This window comes from Nematolebias whitei, chromosome 4 (genome assembly GCF_014905685.2).
Source record: "Nematolebias whitei isolate Nwh7 chromosome 4, NemWhi1, whole genome shotgun sequence".
Taxonomy (NCBI): domain Eukaryota; kingdom Metazoa; phylum Chordata; class Actinopteri; order Cyprinodontiformes; family Rivulidae; genus Nematolebias; species Nematolebias whitei.
Window position 1 is genome coordinate 16,337,482 of NC_056501.1, and position 16,118 is coordinate 16,353,599.

The window sequence follows — 16,118 nt, forward strand, 5'->3', positions numbered from 1 at the left end:
AATTCCTGGTCTGCGGCCCAAATTCCAAATCTGTCCAAATCGCAGGCACAACAGCTCACAGAACCTCACTGGTCCCACAGCACACCTGGTTTCATTTAAACTAAGCCCCCCGCAAAAGCCCCGAGCTCTCCCACTCTTTTCCCATTTACCCCCCCTCAATCTACTCCCCCCCCCCCCCCCCCCCCCCCCTCCCCAAACCACCATAAAGCAACTTCAGCTATTGCTCTTGTCCAGTCTGACAGGCAGGATATTTTTAGCACAGGGGAAAAAGAAAAGTTACTAGAATGTGAACAAAACTGTAGAAGGGAAAAGGATGACTTTATGAAAAAGACACGCTTGAAAATTTTGTTATTTGTTGACTAAACTAAATATATATGTGGCTTTCTCGTTTGTGCATAAAAGCATTTAGTCTTGGAAAGATTTCTGCTTTAGAAAATCTGTGGTGTGATCTGATGCAAACAAGTCCAAATGTTGCTTAACCCAAGGTAGTCCTTACTGGTATGAGTCTGAACCAACTTTAGGTAAAGCAGCAAAGTTATCTTTGTTATAGAAACCAATTTTTAAATAAAGAAGCAACATTTGAATAATTGGGGGCTTCCATAAAGAAATAAACAAAAATATTCCAATTCAGCCACTCTAAATATTTAGACTGATTTATTTTCACTAAATAAACCTCCAGCGTTTTAGGTTTTCTCAGAGTGTCATCTGTCTTGTGTTTACGTGTGGTGGCACAAATGGCAGCTGTCATTACGGGGGATGTTGTTAAAAATCACGCTGACACCCCCCACCAACCAAGCAGGACCAACTGTGCCCCTCCTGGTTGGTCCTTCACGGCCACACACAGACATCCCACACACTGGCTGGAGTCTGAGTTCATCACACATGTGATGTGCTGATTCTATTTAAAACCTCAAACGCTTCTTGAAGCTCTCTTTTGCCAAATCGGATTCAAATCTCCTTTTTCTTCTGGTCCCTTATCTCCACCCAACGCCCACGAGATCATAAATCCTGCTTCCGTGTGGGGTTAACAAGAACATCTCCTCCATCTAACACTGCACATAAAACACAAAGAGGTGTTAAATGGAAATATAAAACAGAATGACGTTCCAACGTTAAAACATTTCTTTTATTCGTATAAATTTACAGACACTGAAGGGTGCTCAAGGTGCATACGAGCAATAATGGGACATAAAAAGTTAAACAATATCACCTTCTAACAGCAAAACATACAGCAGAGAAGTACAACTTCAATGAAGAGGAAAACGAACCAAAAAAAAAAAAAAATAGCAGGGAGAGGAGAGGGGCGGGCAGCCAAGGAAACGCCTCAGTCGTGATACATTTTGAAGATACAGCTTTTGATGACGCCCATGTATCTGTCCCACACAACCTGATGTCTGAAGAGCAGAGGGGAAAGACAGAAAATTGAGTAAACAATGAGTAAATGACGCACGGTAAGACGTTAGACCCACTGAGGTTGTGAAATCTGGGTGAAGAAAGTAAATGAGGCAATCTTGGTCTCTGGGTTTATGTGGTCTTTGCTTCTTTTTATGAATATCTCTTTGTTAATCCTGTAGTGGTGGAGGGCTGTGTAAACCCTTAACTACATTCCTAAGAATTCATGAGAAACAAGGTAACTACAGTTTTAGAAATTATGGGCAAGATAGGGAGACACCCACTGGCAGAACATAGATGTCAGTTTTGGAACATAATGCCTGAGGAGGGTCTTTTCCCTTTTAGGGTTATCCTTTAGCGTAAAAAAAAACAAACTAAACTTATTGTTGTATTTTCTTTTAGAATGTATCAAATAGCAGATAAGTCTGGCAGGCCTGGCGCCGCAGTCTATGTGATAAGCTTTGCAGAATGTAAAATAAACTTACTTGAATGTGTCGAGAATGTGTGCAGAGTTGGTGTAGTGAGTAAGGTAGAGTTTTACGTCGGCGGCTGTCCATCGGTCTGAACGGCACGGCTCAATAAACTAGAGGAGAAAATGAAGGACAGCACACTGAAGCTGGCGCAAACATGCATATTTTTACTTATGGACTGCAAGTTGAACATTTTAAAGACGCACTCACCTTTTCCACCAGATCAATAAAGAAATCTCGGACGTCTTTAGTGTTGGTTAACTTTGTGGCAATGTTGACAAGACTTCTGGAAAGATTCTGCAATAAAAACAAAAGGATTACCAGTAATTAGTAATATTTTTATTTCCTTTCAGCCCATAAATTAATAATAAATGAGGTTTATGCTGAACCAGTAGATGTTGTTTCTCTCACCTTGAAATTAGCTTCCATCTCATTAAAAGCTTTAGTTTTGCCTCTAAGAGCTGTACAAACCAAACTGAAGAGAAAATGAAAGAGGAAATTAGATACGAGTTTGCAAGTGTCATATGCAGATTCAAAGCATTTAGAGTGTATTTTTATTACCTTTTGTGCTGATCTAGCAGATCTTTGTCAGTAATTAAAACTTTTAATTCCTTTAGTTCTTGTAAAAACTCTTTATCAAGATCAACATCCATGTCTTCTACCATGTTATCTACAACAACAAAACAAAGCAAACAGATAAATGAGGATATTGTTTATTTAACATTAAACATTTTTTTTAAATTGCATTGGTTTTGTGATCAAGTTTTTTCTCAGATACTACCTAACTGCATCAAGCTTTCCAGTTCCCTGAACAGTAACATTTAAATTATATTCAATGTGTAAAACCTGAAGGACCTCTGGTGGTCAGTGAGCCTCACTGAAAAATCACAGCTCAAAATGTCATAGACACAGTATACCACTTGTTCTCAAATATTATATTTATTTTAACCCATATTATTGACATTATTTTCACAGTTTCTAACGTTTATTTTATAGTTTTTCTTGAAAATATATATTTAAGGCTGCACTACATTGTAAACTGCCAACCTCGACAAGTTAAGACAAATGATTAATGAGCTACACCAGTGTTAAAAATGATAAATATGGTGCTTATATCTGATGTCAGTAAATTGGCCAAAGGAAACAACCAGACTCCCTCACCAATGGCTCCAACTGTCCAGTTGTTGATAAGCTGCCCAGCACAAAAAGCAAAGTCCTGGAAATTGAGATACTGCAGCTTTTTTTTCCCCGTCTCAAAGCGATTGTTGGCAAAGAAAACAATGGCAGCATAGTCCCTGAAACAAGCACAAAAGAATGCAACAAAATAGAACAGGACAATTTGACGGTCTTTTTCATGGATTTAGATATTCAATTCAGCCTTTATTCATACAAATTAGTCTCATTGAGCCTCGAGGACCCATTTATAAGAGAGACCTGTTTTTATCAAAGAATGATGACAACAGTAGACAAGCTTAAAAGAAGCATATCAATTGAAAAAAATAATAAATGGAAGAAAATGATGTTAAAAAACATACATTGTGATATAAAATACTAAAAACAGGAACAGATATGCATATAATAGATTTTTTTTCATGCAGTATTTTGTCAAATTTTAATTAAAAGAACTATGAAAATTTAATCTCTTCTCGCTGCATGCTTTTTTTCTCCTGACCTTGCAAGCTTGTCGGAGAGTAGAAAATGCTGACGTATGTTCTCCACCAGGGGTCCCTTTAGCTCTTCCACAACTTTGAAAACGCGTTTGAAGTTGTCAAACTGCAACACAGTGAAGCAATTTATTAACTAAATTGCAACAATATGACTTGTGCAAAAACTGGAGAGTAATTTGTTGTTCAAACAACTAATAAACTGTAACAGCAGCTGAAATGTCAGCTTGTGAAAAAACTGAAATAGCTTTACAAAATAAAATAAAATAAAAAACCTGCAGTATGGTGAGTTTAATACAATCGCAACACAAAATTAAAAATAAAGTCGCACAGAGCTGAACATTACTTTTTAAATTTAGGGTATTCTTACTTGTCGTCTGCAGCTTTTGAGCGTCACACCTGTCTTGGCACTTATATCATCCAAGTCTTTCTTTGTTCCTTTGGAGAGTTTCTTTCCCAACACTTCTCGCACAAATGCATCATCAAAGGCATAATATCTAAACAAGAACACAATAGATTTATCAGAAAAATACCAAATAAAAAGTTTGCAACACATACCATATAAATATTGTATAAGGACTTAATAAACACAGCAAATAGTTTAAGTACAACTAGACTTGTTGAAAAATAATACAAAAAATACATCACATCAACTTTCATCCGTATTTGATCTGCTTTTGAGAAAGTAGATAACTACTTGAGAGCGTCACCTCTCTATAAGCATGATTTGTCGATGAGGGGGGATCTGGAAAAGCAACTGGTTCGCGAGTTTGGTTGGAGTGTGCAGCAGACGTTCACACATCTGGAATGTCCTGTACTGGTCCATGGTGTCACTGAGCAGAACATCTGCAGTTGCTTCAATCTCATCCAGCACTCCTCCCTCCATTCGGACCTTTACTGCATCATTCACTGTTGGATAAATATCAAGCTTAATTTATAACATCAATAACTAAGTTCACATACACATCCATCCATTTTCTTCCGTTTATCCGGGGTCGGGTCGCGGGGGTAGCAGCTTAAGTAGGGAGGCCCAGACTTCCCTCTCCCCAGCCACTTGGGCCAGTTCCTCCGGGGGAATCCTGAAGCGCTCCCAGGCCAGCCGAGAAACATAGTCCCTCCAGCGTGTCATGGGTCTTTCTCTGGGTCTCCTCCCGGTAACACAGTAATCCTCAAATTACCAACCTTATTCTAAATAAGATCAGTGTTTCCCATTATACAAGAAGGCCGCCCTGCCCAGTCAACAGAACCAAGTGCCATACCTACCAAACAGAACCACCACCCCCCCACCCCCTGTCAATAAAAATGGAAGAGATGAGCACCCTGCCAAGGCACCTAAGCTAGGGGAAACACTGAAGACTATTAGAATTATGTAATTTATACAAGTTGTATGTACGATGTTACATAAATATGCCCATTTATATGTTTTAGAGTACAGTCTGAGTGCCACTGTGATGTTATTGTTCATCTATTAACTCTTAATTACACCTATGTCTGCTAAAACAGGAAGCTCTGCTGTCTCCAGTCACCAAGCGAAGTCAATCTTTTTACTTGCAGCCATCTTTGCATTAACAACAAATTGTCTAGAACGCAACACTCATCAATAACTAGTACTAAAGAGATGTGAACACATAACTCCAGGTTTGGCATCTCTCCACAGACTTCATGCCCATTTACAGGTTGATTTTAAGGTTTTATTGCTTACTTTAAAGCAGTCTTACACAGCTCAAACTGTAGAAACATTTAAGTTTCTGCTCAAGACTCGTCCTGTATATTTAAGCAAAGGATTAGACTAGAATAGCATGTGTGTATTTTCATTATATATTTTTAATCCTTGCATATTGTACTTTTTATATTTTATTCTTGTGTTGTTTGCCTCAACTGTAAAGCACAACAGTGAGCCTCTGTTGGGTTTTTAATGTGCTCTGACACTGGTTTTCTCAAATATCCACTTTAATACAGTGAACATATCAAGATTTACTCCTACCTGTGTAACCATCCAACCAGAGCTGGTACACCTCCTCGTCCATGATAGTGGTATTACCTACAAACACATCCAGCTCTACTGCCATCTGTGTGAAATAAAAGATGTTTAATGTTCAGTTTGGCTCAAACAACACTGCCAACATTACCATAAGCCATCAACATTGAGCTCATATTTACCTTTATTATATATCTTGATTTTAGGGTTGTTCAAAACAGTTTTCTAGTTTCAATCAACACGTGCCTTCAAGGAGAGTTGTTCAAACAATTAACTGTGTTTGAACATTTTCTCTGTTGCTTTAATCATTAGCTTAATTAGGTTAGCCTCTGTGTTAGCAATGTCGTAAAGTTAGCAGCCGTTCGCGGACAGAAGGACTAACAGACCACGAAACCGTAAATTAGATACAAAAAAATATGGCGATAATATAAGAATAATCAAAGCAAATCCACACTTTCGTCTTTAAAGCACATTTCTTTTGGTCAAAAAGCAGCGTTCATGTTGGTGTGGGTCCTGTCAACAACAGCAGTCCCGGAGAAAGGAGCACTTCCGGGGAAGTGACGTCACACACCAAAATCGAAGGGTAGTTTTAAAAAAAAATCACAAGAAGCGACGACACGACGAACCGTTAATACAATATATACATTCTAGCAATATGCAGAATTGTGATTTTATTCACTATAATGTGTTCAGCGTGTTGAAATGTGCGCACCGTCTTGTTTGTGGAGAAACTGCAGCTAAAACTAGCGGCTAATGAGCTAACTGCGTCTAGCAGCAGCAAGTGTGGTTGCCATGGTGACAGTAGGTAGAACAGCGCCACGTGACAATAATAAAAAAGTAAAAACATTAACATCTGTTGAAACTGTCTGCACTATAGATATTGGAACATGTCTGGTTTTCATTTGTGTTGAAGCACGGGGTGTTTTTTTAATTTTTATTTTATCTCTAGAATAAAATAGTGTAGGTATATGGGCTTCAAGAGGCACATAAACAGATAATTGACATCTGTTCTTACACTTTATTTTTTAAAAATAGCTTGACAAGTGTGTGTGGCACAACAGGTTTAAAAAAATCTACATTTTAAAACTTTAAATACTTTGTGGAATTTCAATTACGCTCTATGTTTGCTTATTTTTAAGTAACTTTTAAAATTAAAATTGTATTATGATACTGAATGAGTTTAATATTTACAAAGCTTGTATTACAGACAATGAAAACACAAATTGCAAGTATATTTATAAACGTATAAAGAATAAGAAACAGACATAAATTGAACAATTATCTGGTTGCTAAATGTGTTTCCTTTGTTCTGTTTTACTTTGTTATTTTTTATTTTATTTTGCTTTAGAGCATGTTTTACTCCTTGTTGTTATACATTTGCACTGCCAACTGCTAAAATGTGTTTTTTTATTTCCTGCAACAATGACAGTAAGATTATATTCTATTCTATTCAAAATAATGAGTAAAACATTTGACTTTCTTTTGTATAAAACGTATCTTTCTTTGCTGTTAATTGTTAAAGCAGGAATAAATAGGCCATTATTGTGGGTAGGATTTGTCTCAATTAATGTTCCTAAATTAGCTGCAGTAATAACAATAGGCCATAGCAATAGATATTCCAGCTATTGTCCTCTGGCTTTTAAGTACAGCCTTTATAATGGTCTCTGTCATAATGGGGTTTTATTGTGAATGAAAGTTAATGTTAAATGGTGGTGAAGACAAAATTGCTGAAATAATTAGTCTTGCGTTTTCTGATATTAGGCAGAGAATGTGTGAGAACCTTTATAATAGAAAACTTGATAACATATTTTATATGTCATCACATTTGCAGAATCCATGAGAGGTAACAGAACAAATTCATCTTTAGGCATATTCTTTTTTAAATTAAATTCTTGCAGAATCTTTAAATTCATAAATGGCATCAATTCACAGCGCAATACCTAAACTCAACACAAAAATTGATTTCAGTATAGGTCAGGTCTGACACTGCATGACAATAAATGAAAACACAAATTACAAAAAAATTACAACAGAGTGTTAGGTGGCACCCTCTTGTTGACCTTTGTTCTTCTATTTGGGCTATTAGTTGTTAGGAAAAGAGTCAGATCAAAGATAGGCTTCTGTCCCCACGGGCCTCCTGCAGAATCCACTTTGCTCGCTGCCTGCTTGTACACAATCTGCTCTTTTCCTACAGAGATTAATCCAAATAAATCCCAGTAAATCCCTCTCCTCACCCTCCCGTTCTGTGTTTCTGCATGTGTCCTTCAAATTCACAACACGAGGGGAGGAAACGCGTCCCAGTCGGTACGTCATTTTGTCCGAGCTCTTGGTGCACGTCAACACTCTCATTTCTAACTCCATATGACACCCTGGTTTCAACCACTGAGTCCCCTCAGCACGGTTAACACCCTGCATTGTTATGGCCTCAGTGAAACAATGGAGGTGGGACAGAGGGCGGAAGGATGTGGTCGAATGCCTCAGCATAAACTGACAGGGGGAAAGAGTCACACTTTCCAACAGTGGTCTTTGAAAAGAAACAAGTAGTCTCTCAATGTCCTGTACACGCGTAGTGAAGTCCAGAAACCTGTAGGACATTTTAGTGTTGAATTTCAGAGAATGAGATCATAGAAATGAACAAAAGGACTCAGAGGAAGTCATGTTACACATACTGTTCCCTTTTATTTCCTTTGTAAATTGTGCTTATCTACCACATTTAAGTTTCACAGCATTAAAAAAAACATGTTTAAATTCAAATGTGGAACAAAACCACCTAGTGCTAATCTTAATGTTTTTCAGCTCAGCTGGAGGACAGATCGAGTCTTTGCTTCTCAAAAATAACCTATTTTATGTTGCTATTTACAACCACGCTAAAGGCCCTAAAGGTTTGTACATATGTCAAATAGATATCGAAAAGATTAGAGGAAACCACAAACATTACAGATTACCACTCTGAGATTTGTCATGTAGCAGTCACCAACAAAAACTCAACTTCCTGTGAAAAAATCTGTCAAAATAAAACAGTCTGCTACTTCATTCGAGATGCTGAAGAGTGAAAACTCATTTTCATCTTAATACCAATGCGTAATCTGAGGAATTTGATCACAAGTTAGGACTTCAAAGTGCTGACACAATGTAGCATGATACAATACAAATGTGGTAATGAGAGATGTGATACAATAAAGCATTGTATGAAATAATTCTGTCCCAGTAACCAGCACATCCTCTGAGCATCTTACACAGATCTGTTTTTAAATCTGTGCCAATACTATTACTGTCAACTCTGCCAGTCTGTTAGCAAAATGTTCCAAGAAACACAGGATGGATTTTAATAAGAGTTTTTGAACTTAATCACTGGGTATACAGCTTCTTTTTCTTTCCGCATTTTCCTCTTCAGGGGTCTCCACAGGAAGTCATGGTCCTCCACCTCACTCTGTCCTCTGCATCCTTTGTTCTCACTCCAACTACCTCCATGTCCTCTCTAACTGCATCCATATATCTCCTCTTTGTCTTTTTCCTGGCAGCTGCATTTCTAACATCCTTCTACCAATATACCTACTGTCCCTCCTCTGGACATGTCCAAACCATCTCAGTCTGGCCTCTTTAGTTTTAGCTCCTATTAATACATCAGCCAGCTCTCTACGTTTGCCTGTCATTGTCCCTACGTTTATCGTTGTGCTCTTGACTTTCCTTTTCTCTTTCAGTCTCCTGGCATGTTTCCCTCCTCGTTGTCTTTGACTAACACTAACAACTAACTAATGACTATCTATTACCATTTGTCAACAGCAGTGGTGGAGGTTGTTGTTAGCCCGGGCCTCAACCAATCCAGGATGGTGTCGCTTGGACAAACTTGCATGTTTGTTTCGACAAAAGTGTTTTACGCTGTTTTATTACTTCCTGACACAATTGGAATTACCTCAGTTTAGGATAGCCAGCCTAACTAACTGTCATTAGCCAACAAGTGAGTTAAAATTTGGTTTGGTGGTAGCTAAGAGTCAGTTGCAATACATACTCTCAGCATGACTACACACTGTGCAACATCTCTGCAAAAATCTGCAACATTAACTGTTGAGTCAACAGATGTTAAGGTAAATTTGGTAGCAGCTGGAAGTCATCCTCACCACATTCTTTGAGCACTAACAAATCACGTTGGATCTCACAAGATCACATGAAATCAAGCATGTCATTTACAAAGTTCGACTAAAACAACTACAACTCTGTGCTTTCTCATCAAAAAGAGATCTTAGCATAATCACCCTGACAAGAATTGTGGTGGGCAATAAGCATTCCTTTAGTTTTAGAAAATGTTTTGTGTCTTATTTCAGGAACATTCACTCGTCTGAAAAAGTTCACAGAATTGCATAATCCCCACTGCAAGATATACATTACATGCTGGAGTCAAAGTTGAGACAAATGTTTTATAACATTTAATTTCCTTTATCTAACTAGATTTTAAACCCCATTGAAATCAAGATCTCATTTGCAAGTGGGACCTGCGCAAAAGCAAAGAGCGCACATCATCCTGTTTTCAGTTTTCTACATTCACCTTATAATCTAGCTGTTTTTGTTACTTTTTTGCCATCTTATTTGTACAAAAAAAAATTAAAAATCTGTATGCCTTTTTATATTTGTCTATTGTTGTTGCTGTTGTCCATTGTTGTCATCATTCTTTGTCGAAATCAGGTCTCTCTTGTAAATGAGTCCTCGAGGCTCAATGGGAGTTACCTGTCTAAATAAAGGTTGAATGAATCATAACGGATTACACAAGTCACAAACATAATAAAAAGACAAACATGTGAACAATTTAAACAGTCACAAAAGGCAAAAACTATAATAAAAGTAACACTATTCAAAAACACCGACACTGATTAATAGATTCACGATGATTATTGTTAATGTCTTTGAAATAATTTCAAAGAAATGAGATCTGACATTTTTACTTCAGACTGGAGTTGGGCCTGCGTTGCTGAGAAGCATGCTGGTTTCCCTTTGTAACAATTTGTGTTATAACAAAAAATCCAGTTGCTCTTTGTTCACCATTCTAGGTTCAGACGTGTTGAAAACACAAGTCCGTGCTTTTATTTTGAAGGCCAACAACTTCCGGTAGAGCTCCATCTCTCAGCTTGACGCGCAGCTCGGAGGGGTGAAAGTGGTGGAGGCAGACATTGTTGTGGTTAACAGTTCAGCTCCGGAGGATGAGCACAGACCAGGCACCGATGATCGGATGACGGGTCGGATCGGGTTCGTCTGGCCCCGTTTCCAAAATAATAATAGCAATAATAACAATAACACGCCGCGTCGACTGCAGGAGTAAAGCGCTGCACAGCGGAGATCTGATTTCATTCAGCCTCAGCCGAGCGGAACAGCCCGATGAGACGACGCCACCGACGTGAAAAGAAAAAGGAAACATCTGCAAGCTGCTGGAATAAAGCTCGGTGGGTCCACGAAGTTTGTGAAAGAAACAGGAGCGCAGGAGGCAGCTTTCATGGACAATGAGCCTCGTGGAGACGAGGGGAAAGACGGACTGATGCGCTGGAGGAGGCCTCTGGAAAACAGGATGACAGGCGCACATTAACGCTGCATCTTCACGCACGACCTCAGCAGGGCATTAAACACTAAAGGGCATATTGTAAAGATTTCCACATGTTTCTGCCTTTCTGTTTCCCCCGGAGCTCGTGACATCTGGACCGCGGCGGACGAAGATGGGGATGTGAGAGCTCTGCTTCAACGGGTTTATACATTCTCAGGGACTCGTAGTTTTGGCGTTGGTCTGCTCTAAAATGGGCAGCGAGGGGGAGATGATCAGCAGAGAGCTGTCGAAGGTGTCTGACGAGGATCTGCTGGCGTGCACCAAGGAGGAGCTGGTGACCCGGCTGCGCAAAGAGGAGTCGGAGAAAATCGCAGCTCTCATCCAGCGCGGCCGTCTGATCAAGGAGGTGAACAAACAGCTGCAGGGGCACCTCCTGGAAATCAGGGAGCTGAAAGTCATCAATCAGCGCCTGCAGGAGGAGAACGTGGAGCTGCGGGACCTGTGCTGCTTCCTGGACGACGACCGGCTCAAAGTGAAGAAGCTGGCCCGGGAGTGGCAGCTGTTCGGGCACCACGCGGCCAAGGTGATGCGCGAGGACCTGGGCGGCTACCTGAAGAAGCTGGCCGACCTGGAGCGCATGCAGGACGGGCTGGTGAAGGAGAACCTGGACCTGAAGGAGCTGTGCCTGGTCCTAGAGGAGGAGTGCGTGAGCAGGAGCGACTCCAGCCCCGGCGGGTCCACGGAGCTCAATCTGCCCTGCATGGTGGCCCGGGATCTGGGGGATGGGAGCTCCAGCACCGGCAGCGTGGGGAGTCCGGACCAGCTGCACCTGGTGTGCTCACCTGATGACTGACGGCAGGTCTGCAGAAAGGCCTGAAGAAGGACGTGGACTAGTGATGGAAACTAAACGCATTAGGGCTTTCTGAATGCTGCAAAATATGTGTGCCACATTAGGTTTTTGACTAAAACAAAACATTTCAGGACCTTACACACATTAAATCGATGTTGCCAGAAGAAAGTCTTAATTTTACAGTGTTTTCTATGATGACTCTTTTTCTCCTTTTTCAGTGCTCTGCTGGGGGACCAATAAGTGGGTCACATAAATTTATCTCATGCACTGGACTAGCCAACACTGAAGCCTTTTGTACATTGCACTGGAGAGCATTGTCTTGGATCTTAAAAGGTACTCACTGCAAAGTCCTAAAGGCCAGTAAAAAATAAGAAATAAAAAAAAAAAATCTATGCTTTTTTTAGTCCTTAAATAAAGAACGTGAAAACAAAAATTCTAACCGTCTGCTTAGAAACAGCCAAATTCAAATAGATCAAAACATTTGATGTATTGGTACATATTTACGCTCAGATTTGTTGAGTAAAGTTTGCAGGTTGAGGTCTTTGAATGCTGTCTTTATGGTGCTGCACTGCCCTGTTTGATCCCTTTCGTTTATTCTTGACAGCTGTTTTATTTGTCTCTCATAAACGTCTTCTCGGTTCTACACTTGCTGGATTCCACCAGATTTGTTTGTGTGACCCGCCCTAAGGTAGGCTAACCCTATGACTCAAGCTTTCACGTTACTTTCAGCAAATTCAGTCTTTGTTTACACTGAGTGCGTACCCGCATTTCAGAATTGCACACTAATATATCAGTAAAACTACTGGAGTAAACGCTTTCAAACAGCACAGTTTGATTTAAAAAAAAAATCATGATGAACTTTTCATATTTTATTCCATGATTTGCAATGAGTACCTTCAAATCAAAGATCCAAAGATGAATTTGAATCCAGTTTTGAGCCATACTTAGTCCACTGAACTCCAAACAGCACTGGAAGGGGGTTGTGATAAACATGAGATTATTCGATGTAGAGTTTTTGCAAAAGATGCCCTACTGTTAAACATTTTATGCACTCACTTCCTCAGGACGGGATTGGAGTGGCATACATGCACGGCGATTGTTGCCGTTTTTACAGCTTGTTGGTTTGGAAAGTTCTGACAGAACCAGAGCCTGAGTGGAGATTTTTAGCGACAGATATTGTTAAACCGTACTCCGAGCTGAAAACAAAAAAGATCAGTCACTTTTTAAGTGTTTTTGGTCTTAAACATTTTACACTCTTGAAGCCAATTGATCACACTCACTCCTTTGACCTTTTGATGATGTTCTTGATGTTTAAGTCTCCAAATCTGATTTTCATTTCCTTCTGTAACTCACACTTTGTATTTATTCTGTGACTTTATTTGGCTCTTCTTTATCTTGATTTGTGTTATATAGCATTGCTAACTCTTTTCTGTTTAAATCTGGATTAGAGGAGATTTATTTTGTGGTCAGTTGTTTATTGGAGGAGCTTTAAATACAGTGAGTTTACGACACCCTGCGCTGTTCTGACCTTTCTTCATGTGTTTCAGAAACAATTTTACATGTATGAAATGACACATGGATTTTTGCCGTTTGGCTCCGAATGTCTGAAGCAGCCTCACTTGAGTAACGACGCCTGCACCGTCTCGCTTTTCAGATTTTCACCAGTTTTATTTTTGGGGCTGATGGTTTTTAATGATGCACAGACGTCATGTAACAGCAGCAGATTTTTCTATTTTTTTCCTTCCTCTAAAGCTCTCATGGCTCTGTCGCCCCATTTTACACTTCCTCGGAGCTGTGGATGAACTAGCATGAGATTTGCTTTTTTTTTCTCCAGTTGAGAGCAGGGAGCAGTCAATAGAGTTTTCCAACAAACGCTGCAGTCATCAAACACTTTTACCGACTGCCACGAGGGATCATTGGCGTTATTGATTATTCTGGCACTTATTTTCTTGGCTAACTAATTGTCTGTCAAAGATCATGAAGTACAGCTCTGTGCGACAGTTTTAAACCACCCCTCACTTTTGCATGCTGCCAAAAGGCAAAGGCAATTGATAATGTTTTTCCCCCCGTCTCTATTTCATGAGCCATTGAACGCATTTTGATGAAACGTGCAGAAAGTGATCAATGGGTTTACAACTGTGATTAACTTTTGGCGTCAACCTGATTCAAGCTTCGACAGCCAACTGACCTTTAGCTCCGTCAGTCATAGAGAAATTGTGCTAAAATTTGGTGCGGTAGTAGCTGAGGGTGATTCCCAACACAAACTCCAAGTGCTCCTCATTGCTCAAGATTGTCGCCTTATCTAAAAAAAGTTAAGTCTGGTCCTCTGGACATTCAATAAACAAAACAAAAAAATTGTAGAAACGTTTCGTCTTTCACCCGAAAGCCTTCTTCAGTCGCCTTATATTTTAGCATTAACTGCTGGAGTCATAACAGAACACCTCATGAAATACCAGACATAGTTTAATGAATCATTCAGAAAGTTTTCAATAATCATTAATCTACAACTGATTAATTTTTGAAGTCAGACCAATTTAAAATGGCTGCTACAGCTAATCAGCATTAGCTATCACAAAAAATGGCTGTAACTCAGGCAATTTTATAATCTAAAAAAAAAAAGGTGGCAGCTGAGAGTCATTCACAACGTGTACTCTGAATCATCTTGTGATATTTCACGTTATATTATTGGTTTGACTAAAACAGTTACAAGTCTGTCATTTGTCAACATTAGATGATTTTAATGTAAAGGTTGCTAAGCGATACGCACTCCCTTAATTAACGCTACACCTTTAACTCACTTATTTTCTGTTTAATATTTGTGCTTAGCCATGACAGCTTATTAGAAATAAATGAAGAAAGTGGAAGACAAAAGACAAAGTGTCAGGTTTAAAAACTCTCTATAGAAGTTGAACAATATCAGAAAGTGACATGTTTAATACTAAAATACTGTCCGTGCATGTTAGTAGGACATAGAAAAAAATGTACTGGGCTAAATATTAATGAGAAAGATCACTTTTAAAAGGTTAAAAGTCAGATAATATAAAGAAATTGGGGGAAACATGATTTTTGCACAATATATATTTAAAAAAAAAAATTATTTTCTGAACCAAAAATCCTAAAAAGTAAAGTTTACAAATGAACCTAAACACAAATAAATACAATCTCACATTAGAGAAGCTGTAGCCCGGGAATAAGTTCTGTTTCAATTAAAAATAAAATGTTTGCTGATGAATGAGTCAGCTGATTAACATTATCTATCTTTTAAAGTCCAGATTGTACCGTTTAGTTTAGTTCATCTGATATCTCAGTGCTCCAACTTTAAAATCCTTGAAGGCACGCTAAAAATGATTCATGTACAATCATCAGATTCCTCTTGTTTTAATCACTTCCTCCTGCTGGTTGTTTTGTTCCAAGAAAAATTAAAAAAAATAAATCACACCATGATGGTTTCCACTCAGATATGTTTTTTTAAAATTAATTTATTTCTTGTGAACTAGTACATTTATTTCACAAAAAAAAAAAAATAATAAGGCACTGCCCACATAAGCAGGAAATTCAAACATTACCAAAAATATATATTACACTCTCTGTTAAAATAAATAGGTGATTATAAAATCTCTATCAACTTGTATGGTCCAGCCTTAGTCGTTATAAATTTAAACAAAACAATAAAGATATTTTAGTTTTCCTTATTGAGGACGTTTGCTAAGTGTTAAAGGAGCATCAATAGCAAAAACAGTTTGATAAAATTCAGTTACTTCTTAGAAAAACAGAGTATTTATTTAATTATTTAGCGTATATTTTCTGCATGCAGTGATCAAAACAACTCTTAATACATTCATGTCATCTTATAGCTTTCAAAACTAGAAATATATAGACTTTATATAAAAACAATCTAAAGAGTGTAACATCCTGATAATGCCACAAATGTTCCTGTCATCTAAGAAGAGAATCAACTGTCTCCAGAGATTAAAGGCACTCTTTGCAATGTCACGAAGACAAAATACCACAAATAAAGCAAGAAACAAAACCTAAACATACTTTCTCGTAGCAATAATTTACGTGTCCTCGCATTTTAAATTTGTTAGCAAAATTTGCGGGCTGCTGCCAGCCACCATGTGTGTTTGTTTACCTGCAAACGCAGCCGACGGGAATGAAAATAGCTCAACAATGGCGGTGTCCACGGAAGAGCCGTTTTGTCAGATTCCGCCATATTTGTTCACCTACACAGTCAGCC

The 16,118-nt window shown here is 38.7% G+C and overlaps 2 protein-coding genes across 2 annotated transcripts; one reads left to right on the forward strand and one right to left on the reverse strand.

Moving 5' to 3' along the window:
- Window positions 1-1,324: 1,324 nt before the first annotated feature.
- Window positions 1,325-5,882, reverse strand: fibpa (fibroblast growth factor (acidic) intracellular binding protein a). The gene is made up of 11 exons (XM_037675769.1): window positions 5,687-5,882; window positions 5,511-5,595; window positions 4,237-4,435; window positions 3,897-4,023; window positions 3,535-3,635; window positions 3,024-3,157; window positions 2,424-2,532; window positions 2,274-2,337; window positions 2,073-2,159; window positions 1,878-1,975; window positions 1,325-1,394 (listed from the first exon to the last, which is right to left on the reverse strand). The coding sequence occupies exons 2-11, from the start codon at window positions 5,593-5,595 to the stop codon at window positions 1,325-1,327; spliced, it is 1,074 nt and encodes a 357-aa protein (XP_037531697.1). The 5' UTR covers window positions 5,687-5,882.
- Window positions 5,883-10,631: 4,749 nt separating this feature from the next.
- Window positions 10,632-12,256, forward strand: ccdc85b (coiled-coil domain containing 85B). Its single transcript, XM_037675771.1, has one exon. The coding sequence runs from the start codon at window positions 11,282-11,284 to the stop codon at window positions 11,882-11,884; it is 603 nt and encodes a 200-aa protein (XP_037531699.1). The 5' UTR covers window positions 10,632-11,281; the 3' UTR covers window positions 11,885-12,256.
- Window positions 12,257-16,118: the final 3,862 nt, after the last annotated feature.